The sequence below is a fragment of the Spermophilus citellus genome (genome assembly GCF_964194105.1).
Source record: "Spermophilus citellus genome assembly, chromosome: 2".
NCBI lineage: Eukaryota > Metazoa > Chordata > Mammalia > Rodentia > Sciuridae > Spermophilus > Spermophilus citellus.
The window spans coordinates 169,613,735-169,631,161 of record NC_138183.1 but is presented as its reverse complement, the minus strand read 5'-3'; the positions used below and the strand labels follow the sequence as shown (position 1 = coordinate 169,631,161).

Here is a 17,427-nt window from a genome sequence, read left to right as displayed (position 1 = left end):
CTGCTAAAGATTGCTTTAGCTATTCTGGGTCTCTTATTTTTCCAGATGAATTTCATAATTGCTTTTTCTATTTCCGTGAGGAATGCCATTGGGATTTTGATCGGAATTGTATTAAGTCTGTATAGTGCTTTTGGTAGTATAGTCATTTTGATAATGTTAATTCTGCCTATCCAAGAGCAAGGTAGATCTTTCTTCTTTGATTTCTTTCTTTAGGGTCCTTTCGTTTACACTGTATAGATCTGTCACCTCTTTTGTTGATTTCCAATTATCTTATTTTTTTTTAGGTTATTGTAAATGGGGTAGTAGTCCTCATTTCCTTCTCAGAGAATTTGTCATTGATATACAGAAATACCTTTGATTTAGGGTATTGATTTTATATCCTGCTACTTCGTATCATCATCAAATAGTGCTAATTTAAGTTCTTCTTTTCCTATACATATCCCTTTAATTTCTTTTGTCTAATTGCTCTGGCCAGTCTTTCAAAAACTATGTTGAAGTTCAACTCCTACCCTCTCACAGAGATTGTGACCCTATAATTCTCAATGACTGCACTTCAAATGGATAGCTCTCAGGTCATTGAGACAGACATTGCTGGTTTGCAAAAAAGGCAGAGATTGGGAGATGATTTATGTATCAAAGGAACTGAGAATGAGATTGCAATTTTAAATTTGTAAAAATTAATGTTTTAAAATAAAAAGACATTCCACAGACTACAATAAGGAAAAAAACTGAAATTGATCAAGAGGAGGAAACTACTGTTGAGGCCAAATTGGTCATAAATATCTCTTCAATTCTAAATTTCTCTCACATATTTTAATGCATTTAATTATTATTTATTTATACTCAATACCAATCATGACTTAGGATTAAGACTAAATATTATATATTTTTATAAATAAAAATATATTTTTGAATGGCAATTTAGCAATGAATATCAATAACCTTAAAATAGAAGTGTGATATAATCCAATGGTTTTATTTCTAGGTGTATATTCGGCACAAAGAAATAATAAACAGGGCACACACAGGTATATGTATATATTTAGCATTATTTATGAGTGTTAAATAATAAACAATGTCCAACACTAAGATATGGGTTAATTTAAGGACTACTCTGTAGCTGTTAATATTAAACTCTGAAAAATATTTTCTAGATTTTCTCTAACCCTGTCATTATTGAACATACAGGAAAACAAAATAGGTATTAGGTTAATTAATAGCCATAGGACACAGTAGCCCTTCATTATCAACAGGCTCCATGCCAGTCACTTATATAGCTTATTTCATTCAATTTCTTCAACAAGTATGCGTGGTGGTGTATATTGTTACTATATTCTACAGAAATTGAAACTTGTGGATAGGTGAGTATTTTGCACAAGTCACACTGCTAATAAATAGTATACCCAGTTTTCATTTACATGTCTACTCATTTTAATAACAGTATATGTGGGCTACATTTCATTTATAACTGATGAAGGATTAAACATTTCAAGAAATATTTGCAAAAATTAAATTGCTTGAAGAGATTTTAATGTTGGATATTCAAATGTCAAATTGGATTGTGATGCTAGAAACAGGCAAACTCATTTCCTATGATTATATAACTTGTTTCCAGTGGCCCATCCATAGTATTGGCATTGAAATTTTATTTATGCACAGTGTTAGCACTCTAAATATGTTTTATTTACCAAACTATATTTAAACTCAGAATAAATATTAAAATTTCCATTACTTTAAATTCAATGTTACACTCAATCAGGCAGAGATATTTGGGGATTTGTGTTGTTCGGGCATTTTTATATTATGGGATGATGTATAAGTAGAATGTATTCAGTGTTGAGAACTGCGAATACTCATTTGGTATAATTTGCTACCAACTAGTATTCTACTCTTTCGTTCACTTGTTCCAAATGAAAGTTCAGGAACCTTACAATGATAAGTAAAATATAGCAAGAAAATATGAGTTAAAATATGTAACAATTAGGCAAACATATATTATGGAGCTAAGCATGAAGCTAATTCAAATTAAATGTTTAAAACACCTGCATTTATAGTAGAATATATACTTGTTATGCATGTCCCATTTTGGGTAATTAGTAGCCAAGGAATGAGATATTCTGATCAATTATTTAATTATTTAATTATTCTGTCAATATTTGACAGTCTTCAAACAGTGAAACAGAATTGTTATTCAATAGAAGCACAACTATTTCCTACAGAGGTCAGACACAGTTTTCTGGAGGGTCCTCATTAAGCCTTTATTATTTGTTAAAATGGGCACTGACCTGAACTTTAATTATTTATTTATTCCAAGATTTAAAGCCAGGGGTGGTTAACCATTGAGCCATATCCACAGCCCTTGTTTTTTTAAAATATATGTTTTATTTAGAGACAGGGTTCTAGAAGTTGCTTAGGACCTTTCTAAGTTGATGAAGCTGGCTTTGAACTCAAAATCCTCCTGCTTTGGCCCCTGAGCTGCTGGGATTACAGCATGTGTCACCACCCCCAGCCTGAACATTACTTTTACTATTTAAAAAAATTTCACTTTATTTCCCCTTCAATACAGGGACATAGAACAAAAATAGCAACAACAAAAGGATGAGTTTTTCTCTAAATCTGTGCTCCTGGATCTTAAATGTACCTGCAAGTTATTCATTTGAGTATCTTAAAATATAAATCCCATTTTGAAGATCTGGAGTGGGGTCAGACTACCTCAGTTAGAAAACATCTCCTTGGTGATGCTGATGCTGCTCGTCTATACTTTGAGTAGCAAGGCCCTAGTCTGGGAACCAATTTAATATGATGTATATCTTCTGTGGATCTAGCTTAATCCACATTTTACAATATCCAGAAGAGCGGATAGTTTGAGTATTTCCCAAGTGATCTTTCCTAATTACTATTGTCTCATCTGAGTATTTGATAGATCTTGGCTAGCTGTGATTTTGAATTCTTTCTCTCTGACAAGAGTCTGACATATGGCTTTTGTCAGGTAATTCCCTTTAGCCTTGATAAAGTGTAAACCTGAGGTTGACATGCTCTTGTGAAAAATGAGAACTCTAACAGAGCCTGAATAGAAAGCCATCCCACTTATGCTCAGACTTAAACCAAGGAGTACCACGGGTGGAACAAAGATTTTTCTGACAAATGTTAAAACCCAGTTTGAAGAGCAATTTGGTGAAGTGATTCCACTCCTGGATATGAATCCTGGTAAAACACTCCTACAAATATACAGGAAAATTAAAAGTACGTTAACTGCAATATATGTTTAAAAGTAAAAATTGGAAAACCTCAGAAGTCCGTCAGAAGGGATACAAATAAATTGTATTTTTCCCCTCAATGACAAGATACAGCTGTGAAGTGAATGGGTTATAACTTTATGAAACAAAATGCATATACCTTAAAATATAATGGTCAATTGAAGAAGGTTATTACAAATAATTACAAATATATTATGCCATTTTTGAAACAATTAAGGGATTTTATATGTATATATGTATGTAGTTGTTTTAAAGCATGAACTTGAAAACACAAGTGGATTCTAGAGCTTACCTCTGAGGTCAAAGGGAACATGTGAGAAGGAAAGGAGTACCAGGAGAGGAATATATATATATATCTCCCCACAACTTAGTGATATTTAATTTCTTAAAATCTCTGAAACAAATATGATGACACCTGTAGTAGGTACTGGCATCTACAACGGCTCCCAATGATTCCCACATCCTGGCATTTATAATATAATGTCTCCCCGCTCTCAGAACCCTACTGTTAACTTGCTTCTGGAGAAGAGATTCTGACAAAAATAATGGGATATGACTTTCAATGTGGGGCTACAAAAGATCCTGGCTTCTGTCTTATTCACCTTCCTTAGTCTCTGGCTTGCTCTTGCTAATGGAAGTCAGCTAATGTTGGCAGAAGTTTCCACTGAGAATGGCCTCTGACAGTCCATGAGTAATTGAGGCACTCAGTCCCACAATCCTCAGGAACTGAACCCAACCAATTATCACATGAGGGAGTTCACAGTTGGATCTGTGAAGCTATTCCAATCTTGATGTGAAGCTATGGTCCCACTTCACCAAAGGCACACATTCATACGACCTGGTTAAACTATACCTGTTTTCTTGACCCTTGGAGATAGATGATAAACATACAGTTTTTTGTTGTTGTTTTTATGGGTATCCCTCCTGTTAATCTTACCATATCTCTACATTTTCTACAGAGAATTCTTTTCACAATTTCATATTTCCAAAGTTTCTTTCATCCATTTCATCTATTTTCATTTTCTATGTCATCTTGTGATCATCCCCACAGCTTGGTATATTTTTCTAGGCAGAAAATCCCTATATTCAGCCAAGATTTATTTATTCAGGTCTTCATTATATATTCTCCTTAATATTCTATACAAAACCAGCTTTTTAGTTCTATTTATTACATTAATAGATGCCGAGAAAAAAAAGGCACTTTGAGTGGAAAAGAGAAAAATCAAATCTTCCTACTATTTTACTTAATAGTTTATTTTAAAAGTTTTATGATTTATTCATTTTATTCAAAATTGTAAAATATTTAAGATATAAAAGAAATTTCATGAAAATCTCAGAATGATATATTAGTTTTATTAAATTTTAATATTTTGCCAAATTTGATTTAGTATTTTTTTACATAGAATTTAAATTGAAAGCTCCTGAAAGCTTTGTTCAGATAATGTCTCCCCTTTTAGTCTTTTAGGAACCATTATATGAGTTTTGTTACTCACCTGAATGTAATATCATTACCATTCTGATTTAAATCTATAAAATACATGTACTTACCAATAATGTAAATTTTATTCAGTATGTCAGTCATGATCTACCTTTTCTGGATAAATATTATATTCTTGATGTTCATCTATCTTGATATTTGCAGTTCTGAGTTCCTTTTATACCCTATAAGGCACATCACTGTATGACTACTATAATAAATATTTCTTTTTGATGAGTATTTAGATTGTTTTTAATTTTCAGTTGTTGGAACATCAAATGAATGTTCTTTTGCATTTTTTGTTGACAACTAAGCTATACACATTTTAGAAGTGCTATTTTTATATTAAACTATATGTATAATTGCAACTCTTTTTAATATTGTTATATTGCTTTACATATTTCTGCAAGAATGTTCCCACTTCTCTATGTTGTTAACAAGCCATAATATTTTTTCCCAATCCTTCAAATATTATGTTGTTTTTGGTTTTATTTTACATTTCCTTGATTAGTAAGGTTAAAATTATATTAGGTACATATCAAACATTCTGCTTCTCTCTTCTGTGTATTGCTTATTCATATATATTGTTTTTCCTATTAGAACATTTATCTTTTTACTATTATGTAGAAAATTTAAAAACCATTGGTAAAATTCAGTAAAATTCATTATAAATCTCTTCTCTAAGCATTTACCTTGTCTTTTTATCATGTCAATGGATATTTTGTTCAACAGAATTTTTAATTTCCACATAATCAGAAATAGTAATATTTTCTCTTATAGTCTCTGCTTTTTGTATCTTAAGTATAAACCTTTTTTACTTTGATGTTTTATTCATTTCTTGCTTTAAATTTGGATTTTATTGTTTAGGTATTTAAATTATTTAAAGTAGTTTTGCATATAATATTAACGACAATATCATTTTTTTCTATTTTCAGAGTACTGTTTATAAACTAAGATAAAACTACTGTTTTATAAAACAACCTCTATCATGTTTTCAAACATATTTTAAATTCTTTAATAATGAAGTTTTTTAAACATATTTTGTTAGGTTTATTACTAGATTTCATCAGTTTTCTTCTCTGAGGAAACAGTAACATAGTAAACATAGTTGTCTGTAGTCTGAATCTGTTAAATCTGGTATCTAGAATTCCATGGCTCTGTTTCTGTTGCCTGTTATTTTCTGTTAGCTCTTGCCCATATGGTCTTGTCCTCTATTATGTGGTAGATAGTGCATTAGAAAAAATTACTTGTAAAAGAAAGTAGCTAGCTATGTGGTTAGGGAAGAAACAAAACCAAAGGAAAAAAAAAAAAAGATTTGTTTATAATAAGCCAGTGTCTCCACACTTTTTACTTTTTTAAGGAAATTTTTTCAATATCCCATGCCTCTTATTGGCTAGATCCAGTTTTCTATGTTTGATTCATTTTTGTTTTGGATTTTACATATTATATGCAAATTCAATTTTTTTGTACCTGAGATTGAACCCAGGAGTGCTTAACTACTGAGCCAAATCCTCAGCTAATTTTTAAATATTTTATTTAGAGGCAGGGTTTTGCCAAGTTGTTAAGGCTACTTTGTAGTGGTGATCCTCCTGCCTCAGCCTCCCAAGCTTCTGGGATTACAGTGCTTTCCACCACCCAGAATAACTATTCTCTTACATATTATCATCAACTATTCTTTTATTGATTATCATTTACATACTTAACTCAGAAATTTCTCAAGTATAAGGTTATTCAATAATTTTATTTTTTCAACATGTCATATTTGCATGCCTACATACTTATTACCTTTGTTTTTATTAATTTTACCTTTTATTTTAAAAAGCTGTAAAATTAATATTGAATTATATTTTCACTTTTTAGTATCTGTAGTCATCATTTCATCTCTCTGTGTTCACTTTCTTGGTGAAGCATATTCCTTAATACTGAGAATAAGACTGTCTTTGTATGTTTGAATATATTTTTATTGTGTCTTCACTCTTTTTAAAATTTATTTTAGTTGTATATAGACACAATATCTTTATTTGAAATAGTTTTGTGATGCTGAGGATCAAACCCAGTGCCTCACATGTGCTAGGCAAGTGCTATACCACTGAGCTACAACCTCTATCTATCACTTAAGAGGCCTTTGCTCTTAAGTGATAGATATTTAACAGGGTGTAAAATTTGAAGGTGACAGTTATTTTCCCTGAATACTTTAGTTATCTTCTTTAACCAAGTAAGAAGTCTGTTATCAATCTAATTATCATCCGTTTGCAAATGGACTCTCTAATGCAAGTTATTTCTTTTCTAATTCTTGGTGTTTTGCATATTTACTTTGTAGTTTCTAAAAGTAGACTTCTTTTTTATCTTCCCAGTACTTGTGCAGCAATCTGGAAGGAAAGATAACATGTTTCTTTCCAAATGTGCAAAATTCTTCTTTTTCCTTTAAATACCACTTCTGTACTAAATATTTCATTTTTCCCCTTTATTAATTATTTTTAGCAGAGTGGGTGTCTGTCATGTATATGATTTTTGCATATAAGATTTATAAAATGTTCCCCTCCATATCTTTTAAGTATCTTTAAATTTCTTTAAATAATACAACTTTAACCTTTAGAAGTTTTAATACAACTTTTAATATAACTTAAAATTTCTAAGTCGTATTACATAGGAGAAATTTTAATCATCTATATTTGATTTCAAAAATTGTTCCAAATTCATCTTTATATTACTTATTTTTTACCCTTTTTATGTTTCATAATTATAATCCACTTGGTCTTATATGCCTTTTGATATCCTAATCATATTTATTTTCATGTTTTGTTTTAGGCAGGGTTTTAAAATATATTTCATCTGGAGTAAATTTATCATTCCTATGATTTTTTTGTTTTTATTAAGTTTGATTTGCAACACTAGAATTTCTTATCTACATTGGAATTATGGTTTATTTTTCATATATCTATGGGATGGACACATTTTAACTTATTTTCTTTCTCTCTTTCTCCTCTGTGCTTACCTCTTACGTTTAACCAATTTGTGGTCACTGCCACCTGGTCCCTAGTACTTCTAGATCAGAACAAGTTTAATGGCATTTCTGAAGCATCTGCCCCCACTTGAGGATACTGAAATTCAGTAACTAAGCTCAGGAACAACTTGACTTCCTTCCTAGTCAGGAAGCTTTTTCAGCCTACTTTCATCTTCCCAAGTATACACTATTTAATGTAACCGTAGCCTCATGTGTTTGGTTTTTGATATGGACACATCCACAAAAAGCACATTGAAATCTATTATAGTTGTCATGTCAGAGGTATGCACATGATTCTGTAAGAGCATAGAAGAGGGTCATCAAATATAACCTGTTTGTCCTGAGAACAAGACTGTGGTATAGTTGTTAAGTGTGAATATAACTTTATTTTGTCTTCACTCTTTTTTAAAAAAAAATTTAGTTGTAGATGGACACAATTCCTTTATTCTATTTATTTTTATGAGGTACTGAGGATTGAACCGAGTGCCTCACATGTGCTAGGCAAGTTCTATACCACTGAGCTACAACCTTGGTCCGTTGCCTTCACTCTTAAGTGATAGATATTTAACAGGGTGTAAAATTTGAAGTTGACAGTTATTTTACCTGAAACTATTTTCTCTAAGGAGAAACTACACTGAGAAAATGATAGTGGATCTAAAATATTAGATATAGAAGCACGTTCCAGATAGAACCAATAATATGTTCAAAGACATAGTGCCCAGCAAGAACACAATTCCTTATATTTAGGGAACTGTCCAAAATGTGCTTGTAGCAAAGTGTTAATGACTGTCATGAAAATATAGAGTTATACTCATTAAAGAGTATAACATTTTTATCCAGGTTAACAGAAAGTCCCCATTAAGCCATGGAATACTTTCACCAGTAATTGCCTGAGAGACCTCTGAACATTAGACTTAAAATAATAATAATCACAATTGCTTCCATGGCAAGAGAGAAGTAAAAACTGTCAGTAGGAGGCTATCACACTTAGAAAAAATATAATTGCCTGAGAGAAAGCAGGAGCAATTGGGATAAAGAGAAGATAATCTGTCTCCCTTGTATACTATTGGAGACTCTCCATATGGTTTTATTTGGTCAAGGCAGAAAGTGTATGCATTGGTTCTTCTAAGTGTTTTGAGAAGTGATTCTTATAATTGTATCAGACATGATAATCTGATATTTTTCCTAGATTGTATTGCTAATATGCTTAGGTCACATTATAAGAATCAGCTAGGCAGGACCATAAATTAAAGCAAACTGGCAGGTAGAGTTGGCTGGGACCTGGCATTAGATATAATCTTTGTGAAAATGAGCACAGAGATAGGTTTTAAAGAGGATTTAAGTCTGAAATGGCAGGTTTAGAATCCAGAGAGATAAGATAATGTCAGGTCATAATCTGAGAAAACAATTAAAAACAATATCATCCCACTTCAAGAAGCAAGGCTTTTCTAGGCAACCTGGCTATAGGAATCTCAGAATAGTTGACATTTAAAATGTTTTTGCAGGAAGGCAAAACATTGTAGAATCCAGGAAGCCTATCAATAAGTGGAAGAAATTTCAAAAGGAATCAAAGCCAGATACTAACTTGATCCTAGCACAAGCCTCTATAAAGCACCTATTGTCTCTAAGACAAAGTAATAAACCAGTACTGCAGAAAGCACTACTTGAAGAAAGGCACATGGGCCTCTAAGTTGAAATTCACAGGAGCTTCAGATTCCTGTTCAGGAATCTCTCATTGGAGACAACTGCTAGAACCCAGATAACTTTAGGTAGGTGTAGTTACTTTTTGTTCATTGCCCTAGCAGAGTGATTTGCTCAAGGTATAACACCATTCCCCTTAGAAATGTTTCTGAAATTCGTGGGAGTAATCAGGTTATCTCAATGATTAAGGGATGCTACTTGAATTTAGAGAAGGGAAATGAAGAAAATTAAATGAACTATATACCTGAAACTCACAGGATTCTTGAACACCATGCCAAACATTCTCATAAGCGAAAAAATTTCTTTTTAATTATTTGAAAAAAGAATCCAACTGGTATTAAGTTATGTGCAAGTATTTTTAAATATAATGAATGTCAGTGCAGAAACTAAATTATAACAAGATTATATTTAACTTTGTTTAGAGCCTTACCAAGAATCAGTGACTACTTAGAAAATCACACAACTCAACACTAATGCTGCTCATGACATTTGAGTCACCAGTACCACATACCTGAATCATTTCACATTTGTAGCAGCTGCATTCATGGGGCTTTGTGAAAAGGAAAAAAAAAAACACAATAAAACAAATTCTTGATTTCTTTATGAATTCTATTATACTGGATCTTGATAATTTATATTTAATTAGATATTATTTTTTATTTATTTTTCTTTCATTTGTCATTGATTTTTAAAACATTTTACATGGAAGTAATTTGAATATTAATGCATTTTTAATATAAGAAAGGGAGAACATAAAATATTATTAAATGAACTTGAGAAGTACTAGATAGCTGTGGAGCACTTTTTTATCAATTCCATATTGTCTTTCTGGGCTTGTTCAGATACTAGACTAGTGTGGATAGGATTGTTACAAAGGTTCTGGAATAAACAAAGGAAAATGAGTTGTAGTTAAAATGTGTTCAGTTTATGCTGTTTTATATGATTCCCTCCAGATACGGGTAATTTGAGTATCTCTAGTTGATGCTACTCTCTGTTTGCCTCCAAGTGCTGTCTAACCCCCATGGTCAGGGCCGTCTTACCCAACATTTAGATGATCCTACAGCATATCCTGTTTCTCTGATATAAAACTAAGGAGAAATACCAGGGTGTTAAGGAGAGCAAGGTATAGTCCATGCTTGTATAATTATGTAAAATAGATTCCATTGTCATGTATTACTCAAAAGAACCAATAAAAAATATATTTTTTTAAAAAAAAAGGTCTAAGAGAATAGTGTCCAGAGTATATCGGTTGCCTTTCTTCTAAGTCTTCTTTCACATTTTACCTGAAGACCTATTGTCTCCTAACCAGATGTTTGAATCCTGATTAGTTGTGTGCTTTCCCTGTGGAGGATGAGACCAATACCTCTAAGGCCCAAATTTGGTCCAAATATAGAGGATGGTGATGCCATATGTGTTTCACCAGGGGTTGAAAAAAGTTGTTCTTCATATTTTGAGGAGATGCGGATCTGCTGGTCTGAAAATGGCTCAAGTTAAAAAATGAGTGGGCATGGTTTTCAACATAACTGATGGTGGGTAGAGCTGGGGTGAGGGTTTCTATGTGGAATGAGGTTAGTGTGGTGTGAACTCGCCCTTCAGACTCAAGGGAGGGGGTTCTCTCCTTATCAGTTTGTCCTGAGGTGACGCAAAAGGGAAAAAGCAACTGGTTGGACTTGAAAGCTGTCAGTAGTCAGATAGCAGAAATGGAGTCAAACTCTTAATTAGGTGAATTTATAGTAAAAGTCAGTCACTTAGCATAATCTGCTCTAATGCCATCCATTTCCCTCCAAATTCTATGATTTTGTCATTTTTTAAAGCAGAGTAATACTCCATTGTGTATAAATGCCACATTTTTTTTATCCATTCATCTATTGAAGGGCATCTAGGTTGGTTCCACAATCTTGCTATCGTGAATTGAGCTGCTATGAACATCAATGTAGCAGTGTCCCTGTAGCATGCTCTTATTAGGTCTTTAGGGAATAGACCGAGAAGGGGAATAGCTGGGTCAAATGGTGGTTCCATTCCCAGCTTTCCAAGAAATCTCCAAGTGAAGCTACCCAATCCTTAAAAAACAAATGCCAAATGACTGCTTTGATATAAGGGGAGTAACCAAGGACAGGGTAGGGACGAAGAGCTTGAGAAGAAGATTAACATTAAACAGGGATGAGAGGTGGGAGGGAAAGGGAGTGAGAAGGGAAATCGCATGGAAATGGAAGGTGATCCTCAGGGTTATACACAATTACATATAAGAGGAAAGGAGGGGTAAGAGAAGAATAATACAAGTGGAAGAAATGATTTACAGTAGAGGGGGTAGAGAGAGAAAAGGGGAGGGGAGGGGAGGGGAGGGGAAGGGGGATAGTAGAGAATAGGATTGACAGCAGAATACATCAGTCACTAGAATGGCAATATGTAAATCAATGGAAGTGTAACTGATGTGATACAACAATCGGTATACGGGGTAAAAATGGGAGTTCATAACCCACTTGAATCAAACTGTGAAATATGATATATTAAGAACTATGTAATGTTTTAAACGACCAACAATAAAAAAAAGTCAGTCACACAAAAATATGTAACAAGAATGGCAGCACTCATAAACAAAGAGGAGGAGGAAGAATAGTAGCAGCAGTAGTAGTTATAGTGATATTAAAATTCAAGAGCTAGCAGTCTTGGATCTGTTTTCCAAGTTGCAATTTATTTGCTAGGATCCCAAGTTCAAGGGCAGCCTCAGCAACTTGGAAAGGCCCTAACCAACTTATAAAGACGCTGTCTCAAAATAAAAACAATAAAAAGGGGTGGGGATGTGACTCAGTGGTTAAGCACCCCAGGTTCAATCCCTTGTACCAAAAAAAAAAAAAAAGAAAAAAAAGTTAACTTTTCCCAAATTCATAATTCAGAATTTTATAGATCCTAAATCTGCACACGATGCTCTAAACTTTGACAAACCTGCAAGCTGAGATGACCTGCTCACATCCCCAACACCATGCTTGCTTATCACTTCTCCAGCAAAATTATAAAACTTAAGCCTAGGCTGCCATGTACAGTCCATTTTTATTCCCACTTTTTCTGTGAAGTTTTTTACTACTTTCAAATTACCTTCATCATAAGACGACTTAGACTGTGAACTAAGTAAAATCTCATACATGGAACGTAAAAGGAAGCACATTTAAGTGTTCTTTCCACTCTTCCCCTTTCTTCCTTACACCTTTTCTCCTCTGATTTCCTTACTGAGTACATGAATCTACTGATGGAATACTTAATGGTTAATGTTTTGACATATTAATTAATTTATGGAGGACATGTCTCATTCCTTGAAAACATGTTTATTTGCATTACATCAATTTCCCTTATACTTTAGCATCATTAGCACTAAGTAGTGCTCGAGAAAATAATTGAAAAGAAAGGAATATACAAGGAATGCATGTGGACCAGCGTGTTTTTATGTATAGCATTCAGTTAGTGACACAATATTAGTTTGTTACTTTTCTTTGTTGTTATGTTTAAGATTCTAGGAGTATTATAAACTTTTAGGCTTTTTAAAATGTTTATGTTTAATAATTTCTTTAGCTCTGCTTTGCAAGATGAAAACAAAATATATGTTGAAAAATATATTTGAGATATTTGTTTTTCTATTGCATATATCATAAATTTAAAATATTTTTGGTGGATAAAATTATTTTTAAATCTTTGCAAATTATGAAAAACAATGTAGTTATACATTGACTATTATAATAGTTATACCTTCTTTTGAAAATTTGTTGATTACACAAAGCAGTAATCTTGAATATAAACATAGTGAGGTAGAGAACAATGTATCTTGCTCTTTTGAGGAATTAAAATGTGCATCTTTTTTGGTCCTTACAGAAAGTGTGGACTATGGGCCAGTGTTTGTACAAGAACCAGATGACATCATTTTCCCAACTGATTCTGATGAGAAGAAGGTAGCATTGAATTGTGAAGTTCGTGGCAACCCAGTTCCCAGCTACAGGTAGATAAAACAATAATTATCATTGCTCGTTAAGTCTGAAAAAAATTCTCATCAATGAGATACACTCCCAGGGAGTATCATAATGTCTTAGATAATTTTTACATAGGTATCTTCTTATTTTTCCTAAGATGGCTCCGGAATGGAACAGAAATAGATTTGGAAAGTGATTACCGCTATAGTTTGATAGATGGCACCTTCATCATAAACAATCCAAATGAAGCAAAGGACTCTGGTCATTATCAGTGTTTAGCAACCAACACCTTTGGAAGTATTCTGAGTAGAGAAGCCACACTTCAGTTTGCCTGTGAGTAAAGTATATGATTTTTTCATATATGTGGTATATATACATATAGTTTTAATTTTTAGCTGCTGAAAACTATGGTAAGGATTAGACCTATGCAAACAATTCACTTTTTCCTGAAGTAGTTTGAATTTCCCTAAAATATTTGCTTTTTTACAAATTAATCTGATACATTAGTCTGTGAAGTTAAAATCCTATGTATTAAAGAAGATAAAGTTTTAGAATTCAACTTTCTTTTGTAATCTAACTTCTCTATTTTTCGAAAATATATATTTACTTGCTTCTATTTTTCTACAATGTCATAATCACTATTCTTTATAGACTCTTCCAAGCATAAGATGGCATATTCTAAAAATGCTGCTTAGAATTATATGATCAAAGAAATGTTTCTGAAATGTGAATATTTTAGATTCTTACTATAAAATTCAGTGTGTTAATTTGTGAACTGAATAAATAGTACCATATATAGTATTGTATATATATGTGTGTGTGTGTGTATATATGTATATTCATGTTATATATATATATATATATATATATATATATATATATATATATAAAGTTTTATGTGTATATATGCACATAGACTCAAACATATATGTATATATGTGTATATGTGTATGTACATATTTATATATTCATGTGCCACATAACATTTTAGTCGTTGATAAATTGTGTATATGAGTGTTCTCATATCACCTTGTGATATCATAGTTTTCTTAGTCTGTATAAGTACACTCTGTGATCTGTAATGTTCACATAATGGCAAACTGTCCTTCTGATGCATTCTACAGGTTCCCCATTGCTCATCAATGCATGTATATATTTGTGTATTATACAGACATACACACATATATGTATATATGTGTATATATACATATATACATTTAGAATGTCTATATATAAACATTTAGAAACAAACATATTCTAATGTGTGTGTATATATATATATATATATATATATATATATATACACACACATATTATATAATTAGGTATATGACCTATATTTTTCAAATATAGGTCATATACCTAACTAATTATATTAATTTTTTAGAAACTCTTAAAATATTTCACATTTGAGGAGGGCTTACACCAAAGTGAAGATAGGCTAGCATATTAAAAAAAAAAGAAAACTTTGTTATATCATTTTGTGGAAAGTAATCCTACTTAAATTTATTTATTTTTTTAAGATTATACAGAGGAAAGGCCAGTAATAATTATATTAATGCATGTAATTGTATTGGTTGCATTATCATAAAATGATTTTTAAGTTAAAATTACACCCTGAAGAATGCAATAATTTATTTTGTCTAAATATTCTTTCTTAAATATCATTTCTAATTAACCTAGAATCCAGGCACACTGTTAAAGTGTGAAGAAGAAAATAAAAATCAAAGGGTTGATAACGGATATGGTTTGGAGACTCCTGAGCTAGGTCCTAGGAAAATCTAAATATTATCTTTTAAAGTAGACATGAATAAGGACTTTATTTAGGTGCATTTACAAATACAAAAAGTACCAAAATAGCAACCCAAATACATTTCTTTTATTTTAAAAACAATATGTATTTTATCACAGACCCTATTACTTTTCAGAATGCACCTAGTAAACTACTATAAAAAACAAAAACTCTAATTGTTCCACTATTCAGCATCATAGCCTTTCCGTGACAGATACAGCAAGTACAAAGAATATGGTATATAAATATTAATTGCTTAATCTGATACAAGTATATCAATTAGCAGTAGCCTACATATTATTTGTTTCTATTTGGATACAGCCAGCCATGCCAAGTATTTTTATGTGTGCATTAGAGCAACACTCTGTTTTCTTTGATGATCAAAATGTCCATTTCGCTGTGATTTCCTAGCCTTCCTGTCTTTAATATTGACAGTTATCAAATACCCATCCACTTTTGGAGCATGCACTCTGGCACCTACACTTAGATACATGATCAGGCATGGAAAGCTATAATCTATTCAACATAAATCTGTCCTCAGCTTCTTTTAGGACAGTATTTTCATATTTTTAAAGTAAAGATCATGGTCAGCAGTATCTGTGCATCCATTGGTTGGGTCTTGTGACCCTACCCCTTCACTTTCAACCCACCTAATTAAGGGGATGCCTTGGATACAAAGTATTCCCTGAGTTAGGTTTCCTCTGGGTGTTCCTGGCTGAAGGGGACAGTTGCTTGCTTTCTTTCATTTGTTGGTCCTTCCTTCCTTCCTTCCTTCCTTCCTTCCTTCCTTCCTTCCTTCCTTCCTTTCTTTCTTTCTTCTCGCCATTGTTCTTTTTTTTAAAAAAATTGTTTTAATTAGTTACACATGACAGTACAATGACCTTGACATATTATACATTTGAATCAGATGGGATATAATATCTCATTTTTCTGAGTATACAGGTTGCAGAATCACATTGGTCATGCATTCACATATATGCACACAGTAATAATAATGTCTGTTTCATTCTACTATCCTTCCTATCTCCCCAACCCATCCCCTCCCCTTCCATCACTTCTCTCTACCGAATCTAGGGTAATGCTATTTTTTTTCTCACATCTTCATACATGTATTTTGTATAACAATGAGGGTCTCCTTCCACCATCCATGCAATTCCTTTTCTTCCTCCCTTTCCTTCCCATCCCTCTTCCCTATGTAGAGTTAATCTTCTTCCCATTCTCTTCCTCTCTTCCCCATTTTGAGTCAACCCCCTCATATCAGAGAAGACATTCAGCATTTGCTTTTTGGGGATTGGCTAACTTCACTTACCATAATCTGCTCTAATGCCATCCATTTCCCTGCAAATGCCATGATCTTATTATTTTTTAGTGCTGCGTAATATTCTATTGTGTATATGTGCCACATTTTTTTATCCATTCATCCATTGAAGGGCATCTAGGTTGGATCCACAGTTTAGCTATTGTGAATTGTGCTGCTATATACATTGATGTGGCTGTGTCCCTGTAGTATGCTGTTTTTAGGTCTTTAGGGTATAGTCTGAGAAGAGGAATAGCTGGGTCAAATGATGGTTCCATTCCCAGCTTTCCAAGGAATCTCCATACTGCTTTCCAAATTGGCTGCACCAATTTGCCTTCCCACCAGCAATGTATGAGTGTACCTTTTCCCCCGCATCCTCGCCAGCAGTTGTTGTTGTTTGTCTTCATCATGGCTGCCATTCTTACTGGAGTGAGATGGTATCTTATCTTAATTTGCATTTCGCTGATTGCTAGAGATGATGAGCATTTTTTCGTATATTTGTTGATTGATTGTATATCCTCTTCTGAGAAGTGTCTGCTCAGGTCCTTAGCCCATTTGTTGATTGGGTTATTTAACTAGTAAATTAATTTAGCAAAGTGGCAGGATATAAAATCAACACCCATAAATCAAAGGCATTCCTGTTTATCAGTGACAAATCCTCTGAAAAGGAAATGAGGAAAACTACCCCATTCAGAATATCCTAAAAAATAAAATAAAATACTTGGGAATCAACTTAACAAAAGATGTGAAAGATCTATACAATGAAAACTATAGAACCCTAAAGAGAGAAATAGAAGAAGACCTTAGAAGATGGGATGATCTACCTTGCTCATGGATTGGCAGAATTAATATTATTAAAACGACTGTACTACCAAAAGCACTAAACAGATTCAATGCAATTCTTATCAAAATACCAGTGGCATTCCTCACAGAAATAGAAAAA

At 32.7% G+C, this 17,427-nt stretch overlaps 1 protein-coding gene across 3 annotated transcripts in view; it reads left to right on the top strand.

The window, feature by feature from the left end:
• Positions 1-17,427, top strand: part of CNTN5 (contactin 5) — a gene marked incomplete at both ends in the record, with an annotated part of 738,975 nt that overhangs the window by 236,991 nt on the left and 484,557 nt on the right. For 2 of the 3 annotated variants that reach the window (XM_081281777.1, XM_081281776.1), the window contains 2 exons: positions 13,301-13,424; positions 13,553-13,728. The exons of the other annotated variant lie outside the window; for it this stretch is intronic. In XM_081281777.1, the coding sequence (XP_081137903.1) occupies positions 13,301-13,424; positions 13,553-13,728 (300 nt within the window). The remainder of the gene's footprint in view (positions 1-13,300; positions 13,425-13,552; positions 13,729-17,427) is intronic. 3 annotated transcript variants of the gene reach the window in all.